This window comes from Melozone crissalis, unplaced genomic scaffold (genome assembly GCF_028551555.1).
Source record: "Melozone crissalis strain CALT ecotype California unplaced genomic scaffold, PUWL_Pcris_2 ptg000016l_1, whole genome shotgun sequence".
NCBI classification, from domain to species: domain Eukaryota; kingdom Metazoa; phylum Chordata; class Aves; order Passeriformes; family Passerellidae; genus Melozone; species Melozone crissalis.
Window position 1 is genome coordinate 14,317,886 of NW_026535794.1, and position 26,812 is coordinate 14,344,697.

At 36.2% G+C, this 26,812-nt stretch overlaps 1 protein-coding gene across 12 annotated transcripts in view; it reads left to right on the forward strand.

Annotated features, from left to right (window-relative positions):
* PARD3 (par-3 family cell polarity regulator) overlaps positions 1-26,812 on the forward strand; it is a 445,695-nt gene that overhangs the window by 211,428 nt on the left and 207,455 nt on the right. For 11 of the 12 annotated variants that reach the window (XM_054273679.1, XM_054273683.1, XM_054273680.1 and 8 more), the window contains 3 exons: positions 14,220-14,311; positions 17,267-17,350; positions 25,897-26,022. In XM_054273679.1, coding sequence (XP_054129654.1) covers positions 14,220-14,311; positions 17,267-17,350; positions 25,897-26,022 — 302 coding nt within the window. The remainder of the gene's footprint in view (positions 1-14,219; positions 14,312-17,266; positions 17,351-25,896; positions 26,023-26,812) is intronic. The other variant, XM_054273682.1, reaches the window with a different exon arrangement.

Genomic DNA, 26,812 nt, shown 5'->3' on the forward strand with positions numbered 1-26,812 from the left:
TATACCTCAGTATTGTCACAGACTAGTTATTTAATGTATGGTAATTTTTTTGCTGTTTTTTCGTGGTTTGTTAGTTTTTGTTTTTGAGAGGTGATACTTTTTACAGGATTCTTCCCTTTGAAGCTTAAGCTAGATTGCGTTTCTCAGAATTCTTTATCTTGCATTTATTTGTGTTTCAATTTCCTCAGTCACCAGGATTCTCAGTCTATCAGTGTAATATAGTGAAGCCTTGCAAAACTCATTGATCACGTTTTAAGAGATTGTTTTACACCTAAGTTGTGTTTTACTGGCAAGTTTGATAACTTTGTTTTTAACTTACTCTTCCACTGTTTGGAATACATGTATGGCAGATATTTAAGTTTTGTTGTTTGTTTTTATTTTAATCCAACTGCAAAAAATATTCTAAATATTAATACTAAGGAATCATTCTGAGCCTGTAAATAGATGAGGATAGAACACAAAAAAGAAGAGTCAGTAACCTGCTGATTATAGTAAATGAAAATTCATAGGTTTAGAACTAATCTGTTTTGTTTCTCCCTATTTTTTCTTCAAATAATATAATCTTATGAGAACACCATGAGCTTTATTAATTTCAATGCCTTTGAGCCTTTGTCACAGAGTTTTCTAATTTTTTTTCTAAATTGGTTTTGCCTTTATAGTAAATCAGTTTTATAAGACAACATGGCCTTTACCTTGGCTCAAAGGTCCGCTCTCTGATTCACTGTTCTAGTCCTGTAATGATAAAGCAGATAATTTTCTGTTTCCCATCCAGTCAGTCAGATGAGTGTTATCCTTGCACTGCCCTCTGCAAGAGCCAGAGCTGGCCATGGCAAGGTGCTGGCCTAGCCCAGCTGGCTTCTCTGAAACTTGATGTGTTCTGTGGCACTGGAAAGTGGCAATGGCCAAAGATCTTGCCCAGGGATGTGGAGAAAGAAGCTCTCAGTGCAGCTTGATTTCTAAACAGACTTTGTACTGAAATCCCAGCATTTGCTTGTTCTTCAGGGTTCTTCAAGCTTCCCTTTCATAGTTTGAAGAAAAAAGCTTCAGAATGGGAAGGTAATAGGACTTGCTTCCATCTGGTTTCCTAAAAGTATTTTGTTTTCCAGGTTCAGAAAATAGCTGGGAACAGTTAAAGTAAAATAAATGTTTTTTTCAAGAGGTCTTAGTCTAGACTAGCTTCATTGATTAGCTCATCTGGGATTCAAATGTGATTTTTTTGGAAATTGACAAGTTCCTGTACATTTTGAAACCTTCAACCTGGCTTTAGCTAGTTTGTAACTGATTAAGTGACAACTAAGAAAACCCTGTGTCAAAATCAGAATGTTGAAATGTGGGGTTTAACAGTGTTTATACTTTTGGGACTTAGCATTGTCTATGCTTTTTTAATCCTAATTGACAAACGTTTTTCTGGTTCCTTACTGAATTTTGCTCTCCCAAATGCTACTGTTTGTTTAAAAAGTATTCATGTAGACATCTATGCATGAAGTGCTATGAGTGATGAGAAGCACTCAGGTACATGCTTCTCTAATGTATGACTTCTTTATTTTCACCTGTTTTGGGGTGGGATGGATGGAAAGGATTTCAACCACAAGATGTGGTTTTTTCCCCTTTCTATTCATGCATCTTAACTTTTAATACATTCAAGAAATAGAATTTAAAAGCCTAGTTGTGCCTCTGTCTTAACTTGGTCTCCTCTAAGGAAAATGGTAGAATTTTAATAATTCGTATGGTTGTTTAGTAACTGCTTATATGGTGACAAATAAAGTTCTGTTGTCGATTAGAAACTTGCAGGGAAAAAACAAATGATGGAAAATAGGTCAGCAATGTGCAAGGGCAAGAGGGATTTATTCCTGGAAAGCCTGCTCATTTTGAAAGAGGGGGAGTTGCTGATGTAGCGAGTTCAGTGAACAAGACACAATTATTTAGATTAGTTGAAAATAGGTAGTGTTTTGAAGGAGGTAATAAAAGAGGGGTGATATTAAAAGAGAGATGGACATAGTGCAAGTTACTGAAGGCTGAAATGAGTGCCTTGAGCTGGTTTTAGGACTGCAGATGAGCAGTATCCTTTCAAACAGTCTGAGGCCACAGCAGTAGAGACATTTTCAGTCGTCTCTGCTGCTGAAAGAAGCAGTCTTGGCCATGCTTTGCTTCCTCCCTTGTGCCTCCCTAAGCTTTTATGAGGCTGTTAATTAGAATGAACTGGACCAGCCTGGGAAATGTAACCAATTAAAATTGTTTTTATTAAACATTAATTTTAATTTAGATCTTTTGTATAATGATGCAAATGCTTGAATAAACTGAAAGGAGAAGGTGGACAGAGGAATCCAGTGCCAGACATGACCATCTGGGGAGGGGAGAAGAGGAGACTGCTGCTTTCAACAACCCACATCTGTGGTTTGTGCTGGCCTTGCAGGATAATGAAATGCCAGGCTGAGGTGTTATTATGGGCTGCAGGAAGGAAATAAAATTGGTTGAATGTACTGAACCACCATCACACATGCTGAATTCAGTCCTAACTGCTCTGACTTGGTGTGGAAAAGGAGAGGAAAGAATTGCAAATAGAAATAAGATCTCTGAGAAGAAGTTGAAAAATAACTGATTTTATTGAGGAGCTGGGATCTCTTCTGCTGCAACAAATGGTAATAAATGAATTATTTCTTGAAATGCCCTTCCTTTGTAACAGGTAGTTTGTGAAGAGCCTCTGGAGCTGTGGTTGTAGCAGTTGTGTGATGTCCTACACTTTGTTCCTTGGCACATTTTACACAGAGAGGTTGTCTGGTTGTCTTTGGTGCTCCCTGGATAGCACAGTGAGGTGATGATGATGAAGTTTAGTGTTTCATCACATGTTGTGTAGTGTTTCATCACATGTTGCGTAAGGCTTTCATGGCAGTGAGCAATGCAGGTGTGCTGGTGCAGGCCTGGGACCAAAGTGCTCCAAGGGAGCTGTTCCAGCCTTGTCCAGCCCATCTTCCAGGAGGTGATGGGGCCTGTGGTGTTGCCTTCTTGCTTAAGTTCAGGAGTACATGTAAATACATTTACATTTTTCTTAAACTAAGGCTCTGTCCATCTCAGAGACATCACCCAAAACTGAAAGCATTTAAAGCTGGAGATAAACCTCAAAAATAGGGAAAAAATATTTTTTGCCTTAGTTTCCTTGAATAAATAATTTGGAGAATAACCTCTAATCTTCTTCCTGTGGGTGCAGTGAAGCTGAAGTCATTATTGTCTGTGAACTGCTTTTGCCATACTGTGCTGGAAGGCACTACAGAAGCACTGAGTAGTATTTATTTTAAATTTGATTTAATGCTTTTGATTAAAAAATTAATAAAATTGTCATAGACCAGATTGTAACCCTGTAGGCACTTGGAATGGAGCATTTGTAAATGAAGCATTTACTGAGAAGTTTGAAATTGTTTTTCATGTTGACTTCAACAAAACAAATTGAGCAAAGGACAATGAAAAATGCTATAGCATTTTCTGTTATTAAAATGGTGAATTTGTTTGGTGCCTAAGGTAAAATTTATGTTGTGCAAAAGACCAAAAAAGAAAATTTTACAGCATAACAGGGAAACTCAATTGAGGCAATTTTAGTGTAGTTTCTTAGTGGAATGAGGTGGAAAAAAAAAGTGGAATGCAACTATGAATTCAGCAAAAGAGAAGTAATAGGTGAAACTGCAAAATGGTGAAATCTCATCACTCAAAATTTCATAGGAGCTGAGAGCAGGCTTGGGTGCCTTGTCCCTCTGCATCAAGGCCAGGTGTCCTGCATCACCAACACAGTGTGGTGCTCCCTTCTGAGTCTTCCTTCTCTGGGACTTGGGGCCAGAATCTTGCCTGGTTTTGTTCTTTTAGGGAAGGAAGAGCTGGAACAGGAAGACCTAATGTTGAGATATGTGCATGTTAGGGCTCCTTCACGTCAGGTGTGTTTCTCCATCTGCTTGATGTGTAACACAAAAGACCTTTTGAAACAGATGTATTGGGTTTTTTCCTTTTAATCAGTATGAATATAAATTTAAAAAGTCATAAACCAAAGCTATATGTTAGCAAATCCTAGCAAATGAGAAGTGGAGGTAAGTCACTGTCTAAATGAGAGGAAACCTGTGGATTTTTCTTTAAGCAAGATGATAAGATATTAAAATATCAGTGCAGTTGAGGGCAGTGTAATCCTCATTAAGTTTGCGGATGACACCAAGCCATGTGGTGTGGTTGGCATTGTGGAGAGAAGGGAACTGGAGGGAACTGGACAGGCTTGAAAGGTGAGCACACGCAAACCCCATGAGGTTCAACAAGGGCAAGTGCAGGCTGGGTGAAGAGTGATTTGAGAACAGCCCTGAGGAGAAGGACTTGAGGGGTGTTGTTTAAGGAGGAGCTGGACATGACCTGAAAATGGGCATTTGCAGCCCAGAAGGCCACATATGTTCTGAGCTGCATCCAAAGCACTGTGGCCAGCAGTGAGAGGGAAGTGATTCTGGCCCTTTGCTCTGCTCTGCTGAGATCCCAGCTGGAGCCCCATCAGCTCTGGGGCCTCACATCATAAGAAGGATTCAGACCTGATGGGGCAGGTCCAGAGGAGGCTGTGAAGATGGCCAGAGCTGGAGCACCTCTGCTATGAAGACAGCCCAGAGAGTTGGGGCTGTTTAGCCTGGAGAAGAGAAGGCTCTGGGGAAACCTTAAAGCACCTCATAGTACTTAAAGGGGGCTTACAGTAAAGCTGGAGAGGGACTTTTTGCAAAGGCATGTAGTATGGGAGAAGGGGAAATTGCTTCAAACTCCAAGATATTAGATATTAGAAGGAAATTCCTTACTGTCAGAGTGGTGAGGCACTGGAGCGTCCAGAGAAGTGGATGCCCCATCCCTGGAGGTGCACAAGGCCAGGCTGGGTGGGGCTCTGAGCAGCCTGATCTAGTGAAAGGTGTTCCTGCCCACGGCAGGGGATTTTAACTAGATGAACTTAAAGGACCATTTCAAACCAAGCCATTCCATGTTTTTTATGATTCTTTGGCAAAACTAACAGGGGGATTGTTAGTAACACAAAACCAAAGGCTTTCAAAGTTGCATTTTCTAAAGGAGACAGAACTCAAAGGATATGTCCTAAGTTTAATCTCCCACCAATGTGTAGACTTTTGCCTTATTGAAAAACAGATATTTTAATCGAATTTTAAAAAAGCTAAGTCTTCAGTGAGTTTTCTGATGTAATTTCTGGACAGTCCTGAACCATGCTGAGAAAAATATCCAGAATTGAATTTTGTTATTAAGATGCCTGTGTGAGTAAAATGATGTTTTGTGTGACAGGGAAGAGAGTGCTATACTTTTACCTTGCTTCTAAATTGACTCTTATGTTCAGTGCTCCAGGGGATTGAACTGTTCTGTACTTGGCTGAAGCCAGCAAAATCCTTGCATGCTGATACAGATCTGCAAATCAAGCAACAAGGGACCATTTCAGATTAAAAAAAAAAGAAAAAAGAAATGAATAAGGATAAAAGAGCTATGAGACCTGTTTGAAAATTGCCTAATGACAAATTCAAGTTGCTAAATAAGAAATGCTTTTTGTATCTTTGAAAAAAAAAATCCTCAGAAGAAAATCACGGTCTTTGAAAAATGTGAGGTGAATAATAATATATTCAGGAGCGTTACAGGGAAAATGTGAAGTGATTAATACAGAGTTGTCTCCTTTCCTTTGTCTCAATATCAAGGGGGAACTGTGTGACTTATCTATAATACATCTCTGCAGAAGTCTTTCAGATCTCTAAACTTATAGGTGGAGGCGTGTACACTTGGTTTTCTGCAGGGAAAGTGTGTCCCAATTTCATGTTTCCGTTGTCATTTTTTTTTTTTTGCATTTTAAAATCACGCAGGACTTAATGACTTTTTTCCCCCTCATGTCTGTATACAGAATGAACTAACTTGTCAGATTAAAGGGAAAAGGATTTAAAATTCTGTTGCTCTACATTAGTTACAAGCAGGTGAATTCAGTGTGGAATTTATTTATAGGAGAACTAATGGATGTGCCTAACTTGACCTACTTTAGACTACTCAACAGAAAAAAACAAACACAATGTAGTTGTAGCACTGCCATGTAATCTGGTTTTTTCCTACCTTGAGAACAAAATAATGTTGTTGCTGTGGCCTTCTAAATACATATGTATATTTAGAAGCTTCTATATGTATATAGAAGATATCTATGTCTAATCCATATCTATATCATCTATCTAAATATATATATCTTATATATGTATTTATATTTGTATCTTATATATATGTGTTTATATTTATTTCCTGGATTCCATAGTAACAATCCATGCTAGGAGTATATTGTGGAGTTTTTTTAGTTCCATAAACATCAACTTCTCCATATCAAATAAATGTTTCTGGTCTTGAAATCCCAGAACTATATTACCTGACATTGTGGAGTAGGAAGAACTCAAGTTCTAAAAGAAAATTAGACTTCCTTTAGTAAAAGTCATCCCTGTTGTGAAAAAATTCAAGTGAAGCACCTTCTACGAAAGCAGGGGCAGTTTCCCCTCTGTGTGCAGGTATCACATGAGTTGGCAAGGGGTCATCTACAGGAGCAGTGTCTGTATCAGTAACCACGATGAAAGGGAAAATAAATTGTATGTAAAGACATCAACCAGAGTGTGTTTGTTACATGCCAAGTGCTACACTTATGTTAGTTCACCATGTGGGGATGTCTCTGTAATTGAGGTAATTCCTGCATTATGCAAGGTAGATGATAACCAGGCCTGGCCTTTGGGCTGAACTTTGCAGGGGAATTTGATTATACATTGACCTATAATTGTAGCCTTGTTTCAAGTAAGGCTGATAACTATTTCCTTTAAAGATACTTCCCATGATTCTGACATCTAAGTAAGACTTTGAATCTATATTTAGTATGAGCCCTAATATTTGTTTTACACTGGCAGATTGTGGTGGTCTGTATGTCAGTCTGTGAATCATATGAGAAGAGTATAAAATGTCAGAGATTTGAACATGGAAGTATTTTGTAAATAAGCCTTATTTAAAACAAACAAAGAGCGGACTTACTTACACCTGTGAAACAGATATGTTTTGAATCCTGAGGAAAACCATCAAATGGAACAAAGACTGTAACTAGGCAGTTACACAAAATGTACCCATTTTTAAGGCAACAAACAATTTGAGGTAATTTGTTATAGTTGTACATGGGTCTGTGAGAGTTACTTCTCTTTGTAATATGATGGACACATCTGTAATTTACTAATGATCAGATCTTCAGAAAGTTCTTTGGATGCTTCACTTAATATTAAAAGTGTGACAATCCATGCTTTATATATTTCAAATATGGAGCATGTGAGAGGTTAGTGCTTTATTGTTGCATCCAGTCTTTTGGTTGATTTTATCACCAATTTAATGTACAAGGGTAATTGCATAGCACATTTATCAAGTGTTTTGATTGTGTTTGGTTTTAAAGATTATTTTTAGTGGGCTCCCCAATAGGCAGTGCTGGGAAGCCTTGTCTGGTCCTGCCAAATCTTTTCTGGCTATTCTTGTTAGCTGTGGTTGGTTTTTTACTTACAAGCTGCTCTGTAAGTGAAGTGTCTGACAAATTCATTATGTGATGAGATGCCTTGAGTTTTGTAGTTCTTCATATACTTGGCATCTAATAAAATGTTTAAAAAATAGGTTATGCAGTGCAGGTGTTACTAGGTGCTAAGAAAAGGAAGAGATGAAGCACATCTGGTATCTTTGAGCAAGAAGCATTTTGTGGCTTAGCATCCTAAGCTGCTGCTGAGACATTTGAGATCCATTTTAATATTTCTGCTTTTCAAAGTGTCACATCCAAGAGTCTTATATTTGCCTTTGCAAGCATGTACTATTATCCCCAACATGTTATTAAGGAAATGCACTTTTGAGTTATTTTTGCCACTGTCATATAGCAAGGCAGTGTAGGAAATTAGAAAGGAACCCAATATTGTCTTCATTTTAAATTTCTCTTTAATATAATAAATGTATCATCAAGGTATTTTTTAAAGTTCAATTTGGTAGCACTTTACCCATTTGCCAGTAAACAGAAACTCAGGGCACTTATTCATTATCGTTATATTATTTTGTAATATGCTATGAGTGTTGTAATGGTGCACATTATATGTGGACTTGGAGCTCTTGCAAAATGAATGCAAAAATAGTTTTGTGCTCCAGTAATACTTGAGTTTTCTCTAAAATGGCTTTTAAATATGATCTGGTGGGAACAGCTACATATTTTTGTTATCCACTTGATACTTGCCATCTGTAGAGGAGCCTAGATATATGGATTTGTTCTGGTAGCTATCGCTTTGCAGCGCATCTCCTCCCTCTGCCTTCCACTATGGACTGTTAGTGGTCCTGGAGAAGTCATTGAAACAACCCAGAGTGGGATGACCTCAGTCTGGGGAAAACAAACCCTGTAGTGTTCAGGCAAAGAGCAAATAGTCTGTGAAATATGATTACAATGCACATCGTGAAATGCTGGAGAATCAGGGGTGCTTTAGACATTACTGATGGGCTTTTTTCTGTCAGATCCCACTTGGTGCTGTTTTTCTTGTACGGGGTTGCCAAGGTGCATGAGTGTTTGCAATTTTTGGCTAATAATTTTTCCCTTTTCGTCAATATTATTTTCTCTGCTGGTGGGCAGAGACTATTCAGATGCATGAATTAAGAAGCATGTTCGATCAACAACAGAAAAGCCTTTTAATGCATTTCTTGCTGTTTGTTGGTAAGCTATCGCTGTAGGGACAGGCCCAGGATTTTCTTGACTGTGAAGAAGCAGCAAAATGTCTCAAGTTAAATTCACTAGCAGGAAAGCCTTTTGCCTAACATACTAAAGCTCTTAAAAGGCTCTCATACTTTTCAGTGCAGACTGCAATGCCTACTGTAAAAAGAATTAACTGCAGCATAATCTAGTAAAAGTCTTTTTTGCTGGAAGCTCTGCTTTGTGGCCAAGCAGTATTTGTGTTGCGCTTCTGCCACCAGCCTGGCTTGCTGTGCGATAGAACTGTGTGCCACCAAACCATTACAGAACATATGTGTGTCATTTCCGTGATGCATCACAGGTTGTTGAGCCCCTAAAGACTCCTGACTTCAGTGATGCTCTAAATTAATACACACTACAAAATAACTGGGATATCGTAGGACTTGTTCAGCTGTTATTAGTATTGCCAGGTTTTTAATAGATGTGTTAAAAAGTCATTATGAATGAAAAAATGCTAGTTTTTCAAAATTGAATGAATTGTCATATATGTTTGCCAAAGGAAGGTTGTATCAAATGATATTCATTGGCTCTCTGGTGTTCTGCTTTTTGGACAATAAGAAATCAAATTAATATCTCTTTAAATCTGTAAAAACATTTCCTTTTAAGGCACTTCAAAACAGAAATAGTGCCATTGTAAAGCCAACCAGGCTTAAGGCTCAGCTTGATCAGTTTAATAAATGGGAAAGAAGAGATGATTGCCTGTGATATCAGGGAATGAATTTGATATTCATCAGAGACCTGAGAAATCCCTTCCATTCTGCACTCCTCTGTGTCTATATGATATCTATTCAGTGATTTGACTGAGCAAGGAAAATTTCATTTTAGAGTAGTGAGGCATATAAAAACTATGTGAATATTGTCATTTCCAATTGCAGGGTGACCATCCTGCAGAAGGACGTGAGTAACATAGGGATTATTGAGATGTAAAGAGAATATTAACTTGTATAAATATGTGTGTATATATATATATGCATAAGATTAAATCATTTTTGCATGCTTTTTTTGGGGTTTAAGCAGATGATGATTTAATGTAAGGTTTCTCTCTCCCTGCAACACTGATAATAGCAGTGCACCAAGTACAGGACTGTTGTGAATTACACAAAGCCCTCACCTAATTATTTGTGCATTTATATGTATGATCAAGAGGGAACATAGCCTATTTTTTGTATTCAATATTTTTTGGGTTTTCCCCATGTTGTCTTTGTAACTGCTCTTCAGATTTGATTGAAAATTGCCATTCTCTGGAGATTTGGCCGGTTAATCAAGAAGTGAGAACATTAGCACAAAAGCCTGATGCTGGTGTATTTGTGCTAGTTAAGACACAGGAAAAGAGGCCTCTTAGGAGCTGTTTCCCATCAAGTGTGATCATACAGACAGAGAGAACCTACTTTATGTTGCAAGAACCAAACAAACATTTATGAAGCACAGCTGCCAGGAGACTAATAGCAAGTATGTCTCTTCTTCCATAATCATTACAGAGAAGTGCAGGAGGCTAAAAGGGGAAATATGAAGGGAAGGGCATATTTTAATAGCAAAAGCTTAATTTTATTTGTGTCTTAGCTGAGGAAAATAAAATATTGTCAGGAGCTTATCATTATAGATAACCTCTCCTTCTCTGCAGTGAAATCTAAAGCACCTGTTGGGTGTTGGATTCTTTCAATTTGGGATTTACAGGATTTACATTCACTGTGCTAAAATTTAAAAAAATGAATGGTAGAAAACAAGCCAGTGTCTGATGCTCCCTGGGAAGGTGAATCTCACTGTGATGCTCACTGAGGCATTGCTGTCTCCAGCCAGGTCTCAGGCCCCACAGCCACTACTGAGGGACTGAATACCATGCTCATATATGGTATTAATTCAAAATGCCTAAATAAAATTATTTCAGCTTATCAGTATTATATCAGCTCAATAATATCTGAAGTTTAAATCGGTCACATTCTTGAAGGAGGAATGTGTTGAACAGAGATGAAGTGGGAACTTCATCTTCACTTTGAAGATGAAATTGTGGATTAATTGAAGGCAAGAGCTGGTATTTTGGTAATGGACATTGCAATTTCCAGTAAGACAGGGAAAGCATGACTGGTTTGGGGTTTGGAAATTACACTAGGCATCTTTCATTCAGAAATTTTCTGAGAAAATGTAATTAAAATAACTGTTTGGGTTCATATATATTGGTTATATATTGGTTCTGTTGGCAAGAATACTGCTGACATTCCTTAACTCTGCAGGTTTTTGTAATCCTAGGTGGAGATAGAGAGACTGTCTTCAAAAATAAAAACCCAATTTGCAACTTTTCATATGTATTTCATTAACACTGTGCAGGTGAACTGTGAAATGGGCCTTTTTATAGGTAGAACTTTTAGCACTAATAGTCCATTTTGAGCAGTTAAGATAATTTTTCAGTTTTTGAGTCATTAATTTTATTACAGAACTTAGAAAAATAATGATTTCTTTTTATTTTTCAAACAGTGGGAAATTTTACACTGAGCACATCAAGATATGGAGAGGTACATTGGAAGAGATGCTTTAAATTTTCCTCTGTGCTATAAAGATGAAAAGATATTTTAATTACTCTTATTCCAGTTTTGGAAGAAAAACACATTCTGTCTTTCATAGCTGTACATTAAAAACTGTATTTTTTTTTATGTAGCAGATATCAGTGGTTTTATGTAGAGAAAATAAACTTTCCACTTTTGGGAGCTTGCTTAAATTAGTTAATTATGAGAAATATCTGCATTAATACCCATGTGGGTTCACAGAAACTTTCCTGCTCTGTTAAATGCCCTTTTCCTTGTTTACCTCATCCAGGTAGAATTTGCTTTTACGAAGAAAACTGCTTTCCAAATAAAGAAATAATTGCTTGATGCAAAGATTTTCACAGCTAGTTAGTTACTTTTCGTAGTAAATCAGAATTTTAAGTCAAATCCCTCTGCAGGTGTCCAATTTTTCTCTCTGTTCACTTCAGTGTAAATCAAAATCTGTGTTATTTTGAGAAGAAAAGAGAGTCTGATTACTGTAATATTAAAGATTTTTAAAAGGGTACATCATACATCTGTTGATCATGGCAGTAGTGCTTTCATTAGGATTGTGATTGCTCCTCTAAGCACCTATTTATGGGCACATGCATGTTTCTGATACAGATCTGTCTGCCCTCCAGGAAAAGCCAGACAGAGGCGTGTGGGAGCTGCTGTTCCCTAATTGCTTGGATAACTGACAGTCAGTGTGGTTCCAAAACTTGCTGTGTTTATGATTCTTGAAACAAAAGGCACAAAATGTAGATGTGATGGTGCCAGATAGCATCTGTTATACGTAGCTTTTGATTTGCAGTTTCTGATTTGTTATCCCCAGGACAGGAAGGTGCATGGGAGGCAGCTGAGTTGGCTCTTGGCTCTGACCTGGCTGCCCTCAGGGCCAGGCAGAGGGATGCTCCTCTCCTTGGCTGGAAAAGCCTCCAGACCAGCAGGGGGGACAGAAGGAAAGGAAACAGAATGTCCAGCAAATGGAGAGGCCTAGGTCTGGTGGGAACAAGAGCAAAGATACCCTCAGGTTTGGGAAGGGTGGGAAGAAGGGTTTGTACAAGGATTTAGCTCAAGCGTTGCACAGGGGGCTGTGTCCCAGGAGGGCAATGAGGGCAGGTCTGTCAAGAGCAAGCCCAAAGGACTGCTGCAAACACTGAGTGGGGCAAGTGGAGTTCTGTTTACAAAATAAAGGTTGTCAAGAGGAAAGCTTTTGGGGCTAAAAAGTGATGAAGTGTAGGATCCAAGTGTTACTAAATGAATGATGCTTACATTGCATGTATATAGATGACTGCTAAAATGACACAGCATAAAGCCAGATATTGATTTTTTGGCAGAGGAATATCTACAAAAAGATAGGATGTTATTTCAATCTCTTATGTGTGTGTGTGTATATGTATGTGTGTGTTTATATGTATCTATATACTTCTTGCTTGTTTGCTTGAAAAAACCACACATGAAAATTTACCAAAAACCATATTATTAACAAAGTCATGTTCATCTGTGATGACCTTTTGTCACAAGGGAGATTTAAACTTGGGTTTCATCAGCAGCTCTGATGAAAAGAGTTCTCTTTAGGCTAGTAATAGCTTCATTGCAATAAAAATGATGGTTCTATACAACCAGCAATGTCCCTAACTTCAAACCAGGAAGTTAGTGATTTGCAAGATGCTGTATGAAACAAGATGTGGAATACCTCTTTTCACGTGTGACTTTAGTATTGGCATGGATATTTAAATATTTATTTAATTTTAAACTTAATGCAGTGGTGTACATAAAACTTCAACTGAAATCAGTAAATATACATTTCTAGGCAGGTTCAAATACTGGTTAACCTTTCAAATGCATTACTTACCTTGTACTTAGCAGAGGGAGATGACAAGGAGGTGCATATTAATGCCATTTGAGACACAGGTTCATCAATCTTCCAAGCAGCTTGGCCTCACCAAGTGTGCTGCTTTCCAGGGTGCAGAAGGCATGTCCATAGCCCATGGAAGCCTGGTGCATCCAGCCTCCTGCTTTTGCAGATTCCCTGTGGAAATCTCAATTAGACATTACCAACTGTCTCTGCCTGCCTTTAACATTTCTTCAGTACTTTAATAAGTTGTCTGACTCTGTGTGCTAAATTAATTACCTATCATGTGTTATTTCACTGACCTGATGTCTCTGGCCTGTCTGTGTTTGAAACCTTCTGTTCACACTCTGTAATATTTTCTTTTTGATTACATGGGTATTTAAAAGTATAAGCTTCCAATAATTAACGTACACATAAGAATGTGTTTAGAGCTTCTTATTCGAAGTCCTTGAATTACCCTGATCTAAATTTGAAAGTACAGCATTCACAACTTTGACATTAAAGTTATACATTTGGTGAATAACATATGTACTTTTTGGAAAGTGAAATTAAAAATAAAATAAATTGGTTAGCATTAGAGCCTCACGTAGCTCTTTGATGTCAGCCTTCTCTGGCAAGCTATTAATAAAGGCCGTGATAAAATGTTTAAAAAGCTCTTGGTACTTCATGGAATTACAGAAGCTGCATTTTCTTGTACTATTTTTAAGTTTTTGCAAATGAGCCTCAGTGATCTGCCCTGTGTGCTCAGTCAAGCCCCCTGCCCAGGGAGAGCCTGGGAGGAGTTTCCCAAACATTGCTGACCATCAGCTGATTTTGTGCTTTACTTGTCAACCTTCTAAAAAATGCTGACTGTGATAGCTTCTGTAGCACAGATTTTTAACTGTAGTAGAACTATGATATAACACTGGCCAAGCTATTAAAATCATTGCAAAAATGTTTAAAGTGTCAAAAAAAATTTAGAACAGTTTCAGACAGTTGTGGAAGCATTTCCACTGCACATGTGGTAACGCCAATAATCATTACTAAAATGAGTTAATAAAATTAAATGTAGGTTTAAATAGTTTTGGTTTTTTTTAACATCTAGGATGAAGATCGAACAGAGGAGGACAACAGCAGAGTTGAGCCTGTTGGACATGCAGACACTGGTTTGGAGAATGCTACCAATTTTTCCCTGGAGTAAGTTACTGGCAGAACATATTGTTTTAATGAGTCTTGAGATTGAACACAGACTAGTGAAGTGCTCAGAATAATATGGGTGATACTACTCTAAAGAAAGTGGGGCAGTCTTTTTTAGGTCATGTGTCATTTAGGTTTTAAAAAATGGATATTTTTAAAACAGATTTTAAACAGTTTAAAAAGCTTGTATTAAAGATGAGCATTGGAAACTTGACATTTATAAGTGCTGATGCTACAGTAGATTTTCTGCCTCAAAGAACATGCTTATTTGATGGAACTTTGAAAACTTGACAAAAGGAATAGGGTCAGTGCTAGTACAAATAGATCAACAGGCAAGAATTTCAAGGGGGAAAATCTTAATTCCAATCACTAATTCACAGTCTCTAGGAAGATATGTCACAGTCACAAGTTGCGTGGTCAAAAACCTCATACTTTCCAATGGATCAAAACTGGTGTTTTGCTAGCTCCACCTAATTTAAAAATACAATCACTGAGTGATATTTTATTTAGTCAAAAGATACTGCAAACTGGACCTTTTGCATTTCATTGGAAAAAACTGATCCGTATCTTGTTATGGAGTTAATGAGAAAATATCCCTTCTAGCCTTAAATTAAATCTTTTAATTTTATTAACTTAAATTTTAAATAAAATTAAATCTTCTGCTCATGTTATTTTTGAATTAAATTATGAATTAGGGACAGAGGTTTTAAATGTTAGATAAAGATCATGGTGACATCTATTAGGCTGTAGCACGTGCATTTTATTCGGTTCCATTTACAAAATCTGTTACATTGTAAATTCCAAATGCTGTTTCCTAAATAGAATTTGCAGAACTTCTGTCAAATGTAATGCTTCCTGGTGTTGCTTTAAGTAACTTATTGACTTCTCATCATATGCTACTTCATTTATGTTTTGTTTTCATCTCATACTTCTTTGCATGTTTGTTTGAAGCAGTTGGCCCAAACTCCTGAGAAAATCAGAAAGCCAGATTGAAAGAATCTCTCTTAGGAAGCTCTAATTTCCTCCTTCTTTCTGTTCTACAAAATTTAACATTTGAATTTGGGATAGAATTGTGTTTTTTAAATAAAAAAGTGTAAGAAAAATGAGTGCAAGGATGCTAAGTGTGCATTTTGAACAAATAAAAAATTACTGACTCAACCACTAGAACAAGCTAAATGGTATGTGCTGGATGTGGAAAATAAGTGGATTTTTTTTTTTAAATTTAAGCCGTGTTTCCATTTTGGCAGTTCCAGGTGTGTCACACAGATTCTCACTTGTTCTCTTTCTTAGCCCTTAATTTTCCTCTCAGCTAATAGCAGACTCAGAAGAAAGTTGATCATAGTGAATCACAGGCCTACCAATAGCAAACAGTGTCTTTTAGAGCTCCCTTTGGAGGTCAGAGGAGTTGCTTGAATTCTGTGAGCTCCTTTGCCCATTAATTAATGACAATTTAGCCTTAACATACAGTGAGAAGGAAGTCAGCCTGTACAGAAAGTGCACATGGAACAGCATGAAATGCTGTATTGATCTCAGTCTTAAAACATTGATCCATGTCTGAAGAATATCACATTTTTGGCCGAAGTCTCTCAGCTCTCCTGTTGTTGCGCTACTTTCTTGAGTTAACAGTGACAATAAGGATAGAGACCTTCAATTCATGTTTAAAAATCAAGATAAAAATTCAGACACCAATTGAGGCATACAGCAAATGTAAAGGCTACCTTAAAAATAGAAAACTTAATGTAGGTCAAAAGTAAAACAAACTGTAACCCAGGACTTGTGTTGACTTGTCAACCATATGTGGTCTGATTATTCTCAAATTACAGATTAGGAGCTGCAAGCTTTCATGATGGGCCACCATATGATCAAGAGCTTATTGAAGGAGGTAGAAAATCTTTTACTGCTATCACAGGGAATTTGTCTTGATCTTTGCTCCATTTTGAGGTTAAGTTTTATTTGTGTGCCGATGAGGAACAAGCTTTTCAATGATCTGTTTGTATATATATCTAGTGCCAGGAAATAAGGAAAAAGTATGTAATGCTAGAGAGAAGCATGAGCTGCAAATTTAGATTGTGGCTTCTGTTCAGATCTCTCACTTCCAGTTTTACTGAGAGGTTTGGCTTTTGTATATTATTTTCTCATTTATGCATTTACAGTTCTTTATGGTTCATGGGCTATATTCTACCTTTCCAGATGTGGGCATATTTCAAATACATTAATAGATTTGGTCTAAATCTGTTTCTACAATTTTTACATGTCTCTTTCTGAACCTCTACTTTCTTCTGCTGCTTTTTTCCTCACTACAACAAAATTTATAATTGAAAACTAGATGCATGGTTGCTTCAGGGGACGTCTGGTTGGTTTTGAATGTTACAGTTAAAACTTACTTTGGAAACTTTACTTAGTAAGGAGATGCAGGAATCTTCCAGTAAAAGAAATGAAATTACATTAATACAGATTAATGTGTTTTTAAGCTGGAAGGATTTAGCCAATTAAAAATTTAATAATTCTCATTTGATTATGAGGTAGTTATGGGAAAGCTAATGTAAAAAATTTAGCATTGGCTCCAAGATAAAAAATAAAGCATGCTAGTGCTATGATGAGCTTTTAGGTTTCTGAGGAAAAATGTGTATGGCATTTAAGGTACTTCTACTCAATGGTGAGTTTAACTTTAGAATAAGAAATAAAGCAATATGCATGCAGTGATGATGATGAGATCAGTTTTTATGTATTCAGCTAAATTAAAAAAAATTATTACATATTTCTTGGTTCCATTAATTGGAGTGTTTTTGATGATTGATCTCCTTTCATGCCATCAGATTAATGTTCAGGTACGTAGTGTTCAACAATGCTTTCATCACCATGAGTTGGTTTCTGGAATGGTTTTGTTTTTCTGTGTATGTTTGTGTGGGGTTTTTGGTTCCATGTTCACATTCCTCATTGGTCATTGTCTCACAGTGATATGGTAAAGCTCGTCGAGGTCTCCAATGACGGCGGGCCTTTGGGAATCCATGTAGTGCCTTTCAGTGCCCGAGGCGGAAGGTAACGTATCGTGTAGGATTTTCTTTGCATTGTAATTTGTTGTGCTTTCTCTTGGTTGTGCTAATTTTTGTGTTGTGTGCCTTTGCCCTCTGTAGAATATTGTCTGTTTTTCAAGAGGCACAAGAGGCAGTCTCACTGGTTAGGAAAGGAAGAAATGGAAGTTTGCTGACTCTGTGCTTGGAATGGACTCTATAGTTCAAAGGCTTTGCTTAGAAGGAGTTAGAATTGGGTGTTGTAATCTCAGGGTGAATTGAAGGATAAAGACATTTCCTTTTGGACTCCTAAAATGTATAAACTTCTGTCCTAATTCAGGTGGATATTTGTGCGACATTTCCCTGCGTACTGTTTAAACCACAAGTTTTCAAATAACAGCAGGAGTCTAAACCAGAGGCGTCCTACGCTGTTCCTTGTTAAGAGTAGGAGAGAAAACAATTGCCACACTTTCAAAATTTCAAGTTGCCCCATCTGTTGGGGTTAAAATGAAGTAGCAGAACCAGTTGAAATATTCTGATTTGGGGAAAAGTGAACCTCCTTTACAGGCTGAAACTTCTGAAGTTTGATTGCTTACCCACCAGAAAAAAAAAAGGGGTAAAAAAAGAAGTTTGCATTAAAAATACAATGTGGAGGATGTTATTAATAAACAGAATACATAATCTCTAATGCTTAATTTGCTAATGCAGAGTTTTAGTGTTTAGGGTCATGAAAATAATCTCAAAAATAAAAGCTGAACTTTTGTATTAATTAGTGATGGATTTGAAAATTTAAGTACCTTGAGAAATGATAATTTTTCAGCAATGTATGCAAATTTTATACTGTGGTTGCATATTCTAAGTACACACTGTATTTTCTTTCCTAAAGGAAAAAGGAAAAAAATATAGGTATCTTAAAAGTAATCTTTGCACATGAAAAGGGGTGTTAAATTCTCCTCTTGTCCCAGTAGCAATTTCAATTTTATAATTAAAAACTAACAAATTAACAAAACTAATTTGCTATACAAGTGTATCTCTCAAATATTAATATGCTATTTTCAGAAATACTAGAGTATTTTAGGTCTTTTTCCTTCTATACTGAATATCTTCATGGGTTTTTAAATACAGTATAAGAGCTTTATTTGCACTTGTTACTTGAAACCCAATTCTTTCATAGCCTGAACAGTATGAACTGTTCATACACTGACATGCATTATGAGAAAATGTAATTTGTCTTACTTTAAAGCTACTTTTTCTAGGGACTACAAGTATTAAGAGCAAACTTGTGTTAAGTGTTGAATTCTTCTCTTCATAATCTGAAATTCAGTAAATTCAGGGTGGTGATGGAAAGGCCATGAGTGAACAGTACTTCAGACATAAGTCAGAAGTAAATCCGATCGGGTTAGGAATGGTTGAAATGTTCACACAGTTATCTGGGATTTCAGCAATGTGAAGGCCAAGGAAAAGACTGGTTTAAGAATGTCAGCTGCCTACTAAGTACTTGTTTAATAATGCTGATGTTAAAATATGTATTTTGACATTTTGAATAAGAATTTTAACTTGAGTAAAATTTGCTTCCAGCCTGTGAATGTGGTTGTCAAGTCTGAGGCAAAGTTTGAACTGTTCATACATAATGAGATCATGTTAAGGAAAAAGCTATAAACAGAAATAAAATATGTAAAATTTTAAAAAAAGAAGTTTAACTATGTCATGTGAAGTTATTTGATAAAGTTTTACTGCAGGAAAGCCTATTTTAAATATATATGTTTCAAATCAGAACGTACTGGAAAAGCAAATTCTATTACAAGGGATATAATTTTTATATTAAAATGTACCCTCTTTTTCTTCATACTGCTAGAACTCACTTCATTGAAAAATGGACAGTATGTGTAATTGCTGATTTTTTTTGACCCTCTACAACATAATCTACTGAAGAGGGGAGACACTTGGTCCCATGTTTGAAAGTGTAGAGGAGCAGAGTTGGAGAGGATCTAGAATATTTCCAAAAGTCTTCTGCCATGCCCTGTGTGTTCTAATGAAGGAAAAGCTGAGTTCATTGCTTGGGTTTGATTCTAATGTGTTGTGCTGCTGCTTTGCTGTCTGCATACCCATGTCTCTGCATGCTTTCAGGTAGGATAAACACATTTTTCTCCAGCTGCCTCCAGTGTGGACAGGGGAAGGGACGCACTCAGGTTCAGGTTTGAAGCAGTTGGTGGGGATTTGGTTAATTTTTTTCCTCTCCTGGTTAAGACACACTTGTTTCTCCTTTTGCTAGATTCAGAGGGAGAGCAGATGCATGGCAGGGATCTTCTGCTTCCTACTTATTTCTCACTTAGCACATGGCTGCTCTTTGTTCCTCCTGGCTGCAAAAAATAATTCTCCCTGCTACAATCAACCTACAACTCCATGCTTATAATAACTTGATTGGGGATGTGCTTAGTACATACCTAATTATAGAAAACCAAACACAGGACGTAGTAAAGACTTTGAGGGATGTCCAAAAAGAAAAGATCTCATTTGTTATATAGATTAGTCCACTCTCCCATTGCTGTTTTGTATTTGCTTACTGTTCAATTCCAGTTATGAGTACTAACTTTTGATCTTGAACAAAATCTGTAAAGGTCTCTGCCTCATCTGTATAGATGCTACAAATTATTTCTGTGTCCAGTAAAACTGAGACTTTTTTAAAATAAAAACTCCTGTATTTCTCTGGGAAAAGATTTGTAAAGATTAAAGAAAAATTGATTTGTAAAAATATGGTGAAACTTTATTCTATGTATGTTTCCTTGTTATCCTTCTGGTTTTGCCTCTAGAAATGTATCTGTCTTTTATTGGCCTATTTGATCATATGATTTTGTTAGCAGATTTTATTCACCTTATCAAAAGGGATGAGGGTATACATATTCATCACCTTATGGTTATGCATTTTTTAAGGATAAAAGTTTTGTTTGCAAACCTGCTGGCACATTTTTGCAATGGCATAGATGCAGTGCTGAGCAGAAAAGGAGACATGAAAATGAAAGTAGAATGAAGGAAGAAGAGAAGGCAAGTAGGAAAGTGTTCAGATAGAGTGGAAAAAGGAGGGAATGAATGAGATTAAAAATATGAAAGGAAAGAAAATGCTAACTCTGTGCAAAATTACCATACCACCAATCCTTCCTTCTTATTAGGTGCTCAGAGGCAGGAGCAAACACTCCCTTAAGAATCTCATTTGAGCAGCCTGATGATGTGGGATGTTCTGTTGATGTTTAAGTGAGGAATGCACCAAGTTCTCTGAAAGCTCAACAGTAATTATAGCCTAATTTACCATTATATGGCCTCTTCTGCTTTTGAAATCTCAAGCTCTATACCCTAGCTGCTCTTCTGAAATCCTGCCATGTCTGTCTTTGGAAAGAGATTCAATTGACACAAGGAATATATGAGAGAACATCAGAAATCTCTGTGAATAATGATATGGAAATCAGAGTCCCATAGTCCCAAGTCTACTCTGAGGTCTACTTAGTAAAGCAGAACTGAAAAAGATTTGGATATTCATCTGAAAACCCCACAATGAACATCCACTAATAAGTATCAGACATGTTACTTTGATACAGTCAGGAATGCACAGCTCTGCCAGCTTTTCTTCTGTTGAAGTATGCCAAAAAGTCCATGATTAACTGTACATCTAAAACCTGCAGCTAAAAATGTTTTTTGTTATATATCCTAAATGTCTTAAAATATTAGGAAGTCTCAAAAGAAAGGAAAAAAAGAAAATTTTTGTCAGTTAAATGACAAATCTAGCAGCTTTTGTTAAAAAGAAAGGAAAACCTCAAATGGAGGTGGGCATTTAAACATACACAAACCCCCAACTACCCTTACTAGAAATGTAGAAATTTGAAATTTTTTATACTCTTTCTATTCTTTTTTAAAAATTGGAAATATCCTTCATTTTCTAAAGTTTATAAATTCACTTCATGTGGCACTGTAAAAATTTTAGTCTTATACTCAAGGTACAAAGAAAACTGAAGTAATATCTAATGTCCATTGTCTATAGTGAGAGTCCATAATATTGCCTTCAAGGTGCCTCTCTAGTGATCATATTCTCTTTGATCAAGTAGGAGGTCTGTGCTGCCTGCCTCTCCATTTATTCTTCTGCATTTTAAGCCTTTTAAGTCTCAAAGGTAGCCATTACTTTCAAAAACATATGTATGGGGAATAAATTCTCTGTGGAGTGAATGTACCATTCCTTCACACTTGTATCTGAATTCAGACTGTCTGATCTCAGCCTTTAAGAAGTTTTATAAGCATAATTTGAAGAATTAGTCAAGGTAAAAAGCTGAGGAGTGATTACCAAAGATTGGGAATTTGTTCTGGACTTCAGGCATGAAATTTAAATGCCTCCATAGCAGTGCTGTGATGTCAATATTGGGTAAAGGAGTTTATGTCCAATTTAGCATTGAGTAGCCACAATAATTTAACTTGAACAAACAAGCCAATTTGCCTACTCTGACCTCTGAATCTAGGAATTTCACACTGTGTTTATGTTCTTGTAGAACTTTTCAGAGATCTTTCTAAACATGAAACCGCTGCACATCAGTTTTTCAATCAATCCTTATTTTTGTACCTTAATCTAGTTTTTGCCATTTCATGTTAGTGACTTTACGTAAACATTTAAATTGGCCATTTTCTATTCTGTCTGATTTGATTACACTACATTTAGCTTGCAGGTAAATAGATAAATAACTTCAGTTTGTACATGGGCCATGATGGCCAAATCATATTCTAGATGCTCAGTGTCAGTTTTTATTTTTACTTCCACTGTCAGTTTTTATTAAGGTAAATTATCATCATTTCCATACATCTGGATGGCATGTGGAGAGTTTGCATTTCACCAACTACCCCAACTAAGTCAGGCAATTTACATGTCAATAAAAAAATGGTTGCTTATTTCTAACTTTATCATTGGTTGTAATTTATACTGAGAACTGAAATGTTAACACTTGTAGCTGAGTTTATTTTAATAGTATAATTAGAGTAATGAACCTCATGGAAATACAGTGGTGCAAATGCTAATATAATCTCAGCTGCATACATTCCCAATTAAGTATTTAAAATAAATACAAAGATTGAGCTCTGTGCTTTGGCAGTTTCCCTTCTGATTCTGTGTCAGCTAATGTTAGTATAAAGCAGCACAGGTAGAAAATTTTTATTTATTATTGTTTCAACAGGATTGTAGACTTGCAGAGTGTTTTGCAAAGGTTCACATGATACTTAATCTCATTCTTGAAAACGTTGGAATTGAAAAGTTTTGTAATGGAAGAATTTATATTAAAAACTGTGTTGACTTACTCTAACTGGACAAAATTAAGCAAATTCAAATATACCCATCCATTGGTACACTACATGGTTGTGTTTAAAAAAAATGTATATACTGACTTTGGTACTCCATACTGGATGAGTTTAGATGCTTTCAAAATTTATGTCTTCTTCATGTAGGGAACATAATATTGAAGCTGTAGTATAACTCCACTTTGCAGGATTAATGATGGTGGCATATGGCAGGGAAAAAACTGAATTTGTTTTTAGGTTACTGCATATTTGCAATATCAGGTCTACTCTGTTTATCTCCAGTTGCTGCAACAACAAACATGAATTCCCAGAAAGTCTTTCTTAGAGTCACATTCTTGCATTTAACCATAATATGCTGAAGAAATACTGTAGGAAGTTGGAAGGCTTTTGTTAATTTTTGAAGAACATACATTTTCCGTAGATCTAGTTTTCTCTGCCATGCAAACCCTCATTTGGGAAATTGTTTCTGGAATTGTGTAGAGAGGGATCTTTTGTGCCATGTGTTTATGTAAAAAATTAAATAAATGAAAAGGCACTATGAGAGGCCTGGTTTTAGTTTTGACTCAGTCTCTTCATCCAGCCTTGAATTTGCTCTCAGTGACTTTAGCTTTATATACCTGGTTAACCTAGCTCTAACATTTGTTAAAATGCAAAATCCTCATGAGCACCATATGCCATGTTAGAGATGAGCAGTCTTTCATTAGCAGAACTTGTAGCCTTTGTTTAGTGAGATTATTTACAATTTTGACTGGTAGTTTATTTATCTGTTACATTATTCTGCTATTGGTTAGGATTAGTAATATTTTTACAGATTTGAAAGCCTAAGTGGAATAAATTTATAAAGTGTCAAACCATGCATAAAGGTGCATCTTGCATTAATAATTTGATAAAAATTCAGAATGTGAGACAGTAGAAAGCAGCATTTAAAAAAATGCTATGTCAAAACTATCGGTAGAGCAATTATTTTGTAATCCTAAGTACACAGAGACATTGGGATGAAATAACCACATTATTGTGTGTAGTGTATTGTCATTAAATTAACCTAGATTGTTGTACTTTGTGTAGATATTGTTTGGTATTCTTTATAGTTAACCATATAAACCAAACACTTGTTGTTGTTTCTTTATATGCTCTTGTGCCAGCATTGCATGCACGTGCAAATTCTGAATTGTCTTTGGGCATTGCAGAGGAGTACACCTGCATCAAAGAGCTGTTGGGCATCAAGTGAAAGAAAAGGAAGAGTAGATACAACTCCTTTCTTTCCTGCTCAAGTATTTTGTTGGTTTTCTCTTAAATGTAGCATTCCCTATTTTATAATTTCCTTTGCCTATCTCTTCCTCATTTACAGTTACAGTAGCTTCACTTTGTGGCTCAAAGACAATCTCCCCAAAAGAAATTCATCAGCTCACAAAGTGAAGAAGTCACAAACTTGTTTTCTAACACATCAGTTTTCTATGTGTCAAAACTGTAATTCTGATAAAAATAGCATAGTGAAGCCATACAAGTAGTTTTCCTTTTTACTATTAATATAACTGTTAGTTTGTTTCTTTATGGAATTATCAAACCATCCATAATTTCTTTTTAATTATTTACCAGTTTTAAAAATCTGAGACTGCCTTCAACACATTTTTTTTAGTGAACAGAAGGAAAAAAGGGATTGAATTTTAAAATTTCTTTTGTTTTACTTCCTGTGACTACTTAATGTAATAATGAATTATTGTAGTACATGGTCATTAGGTTAGTGTGCCACTGTCAAGGACTTGTAGAATTTTTTGTCATGCAAGTGTCTGACTCAAGCTTCATTTGCTGATTTGTGTTGTCAGAAGTTATGTTGTTTTTCTCCTCATGGTCTGTTTAGATTTATAGATCCTTTCAACATCATATCTTAATGTCTCTAGGTGGTTCCAAAATGGAAATACTACTAGAATCATTTCTCCTACTCCTTCACCTACTTTGTGGGAGAGAATGTATGACTATTCTGTAAAAAAAGTGTATTATTTGCTTATGCTGGTGATAAATTGGTAAATGAAGAATCTAAAGTGGAAGAAATAAGTTAATTTTGCTTTTTTGACCTGTTTGTTGAAGTGCTCAAGTGAGTACATAACTTTTGAGCACTTGAGGAGTCCTTTTAAGCGCTATTGACTGCTCATGTACTCTGAGGTATTACGTGTGAATGGAAGCGCTGTGATCAGTGCAAGGGTTTTGCTTAAAGTCATCTGTGCTCTTCCAATTCCTGCTGATTTGGACCAAGTATTTTTTTCACCATGCCTTGAAATGAATTCTGAAAAAAGTAATGCTGTTGACTCTGCTGATGTGACTTTGACCCACTGATACATCCTGTGGGATTTCACTGTCAAGCTGATCTTCTTTAAAAAAAAAAAAAAAAAATGCATTGTCGATGCAAGAATAATCCTGAAGATTGAGTTATCGTTCAGATATAGAAGCATCACTGACTTTGCATACTATCCTGCCAGTACCTCAGAAGTCCTTTCTTCAAGATCCTTTGCCATAATTTCAGGTTGAATATTTGTCTACCTTTTCTCTCTAAATATGTCCTTAGGATGGGTAAGGTGTGGGTAAGCACGATACAGAGGGGACTAACTCATTGGACAGAGGCTATCAAATGGAAATTTTTATCAGTCAGTTAATTTAAGATAAGATTCTGAATTTAGAAAGAGCATTTAAATTTTTAATTTAATCTTTTTTGATTTATAAAAAATGTTAAGAATTAAAAAGAAAATTGTTTGGCCTTCATGAAATTATTGAATTCTCTATCCATGCCTCATTACAGGCTGCTTATTACATGAGATCACCCCACGTTTCACTTGCACAGAAGGAGTAGTGAAGGCTGTGGCATTCTCTTAGAATTCAAAAATTCAAAATTTAAGTTAAACCTATTCAGCTTCAGTTAACTCACAGAAAAGATATATTTTCTCAGATGTGTGGTGGTTCTTGGAGTGCTTTTACTACACAGAAATTGTCCTTTTTCAAGAATGGATGTGCTGTCATCCCACAGTCTGTTCATTCTTACTTTAGATGTGTTTGATACACCTAGGCTTTTTGTTTTATGGAAAAGGGGTAATGAATCAGTTAATTCTTGAAGTTATTTGAGGCTGTGCTGTCTTACTTCAAGGTAAAGATGGTTTAAAATGCAGTTTCTGTAGTGATCATAATAAAATACTAAATCAATAGGATTTTCTATGTTGCAAATTATTCAGATAGTAATAATTTGTAATCTTACTGTTCCAGAACGCTGGGGCTGTTGGTGAAGCGATTGGAGAAGGGTGGAAAAGCTGAGCAGGAAAATCTTTTCCGTGAGAACGATTGTATTGTGAGGATTAATGACGGAGACCTGCGGAACAGGAGGTTTGAGCAGTAAGTGTTCTTACCACACATTACATTGCATTATTTGATTTTTAGCACCTTGGAATAATTTGAGGAAGGTAAGAAAGAAACCTCTAAGCTTGTCTTTCTAATAAAGAAAATATACATTTAGGGGCATTAGTGGCTTTTATATAGCCAGACAAAAAACCCCCAGGATAATTATTGTGGTTAGAGTATATGCAATTCTCATTTGATTGTTTTTATTCATGATGGATTTTTTTTCTTCTTATATTGGTTATCTGTTTTTCTTGAAATTCCCATATGACTTTTGCTCTTATATTTCCAATGCACCATTTTAAATGCATCAATATAAATGAACAACATGAGGACTTTATTTTTAACATTTTAAAAATATGTGGTTTCTTGATTGTGTGAGAACTAAAGGTGCTGTATGTATAGAAACTTCCTGGAGAAGTTTGAGAGATAAATATTTGGTTTGTGGTTGTCTGGACTTGGTAGAATCTCAAAATAAATCAGAAAGACTTTTAAGAGGGGATTGTATTTCACACTCAGCTAAGAGAAAGGTAGAAAAGAGGTATGCAGGTAATGAGTGATTTCATGGATGATCATATTGTTCTGAAATTCATAACACACTGAGGGCCAAATGTCGTTTGTTCTGATCATCTTATACTTAATATATATTTGAAATGTGGCTTTAATTTCTTTGACTAACCTGAGTTGAAACATCACCCTGTACCATATGGTTGAAAGCAGCTTGGCTCTGGTTGTTCTAAGGTTCTGAATCACAGTTTGCTAAGACTGTGAAGAGACCTTGTTGTCT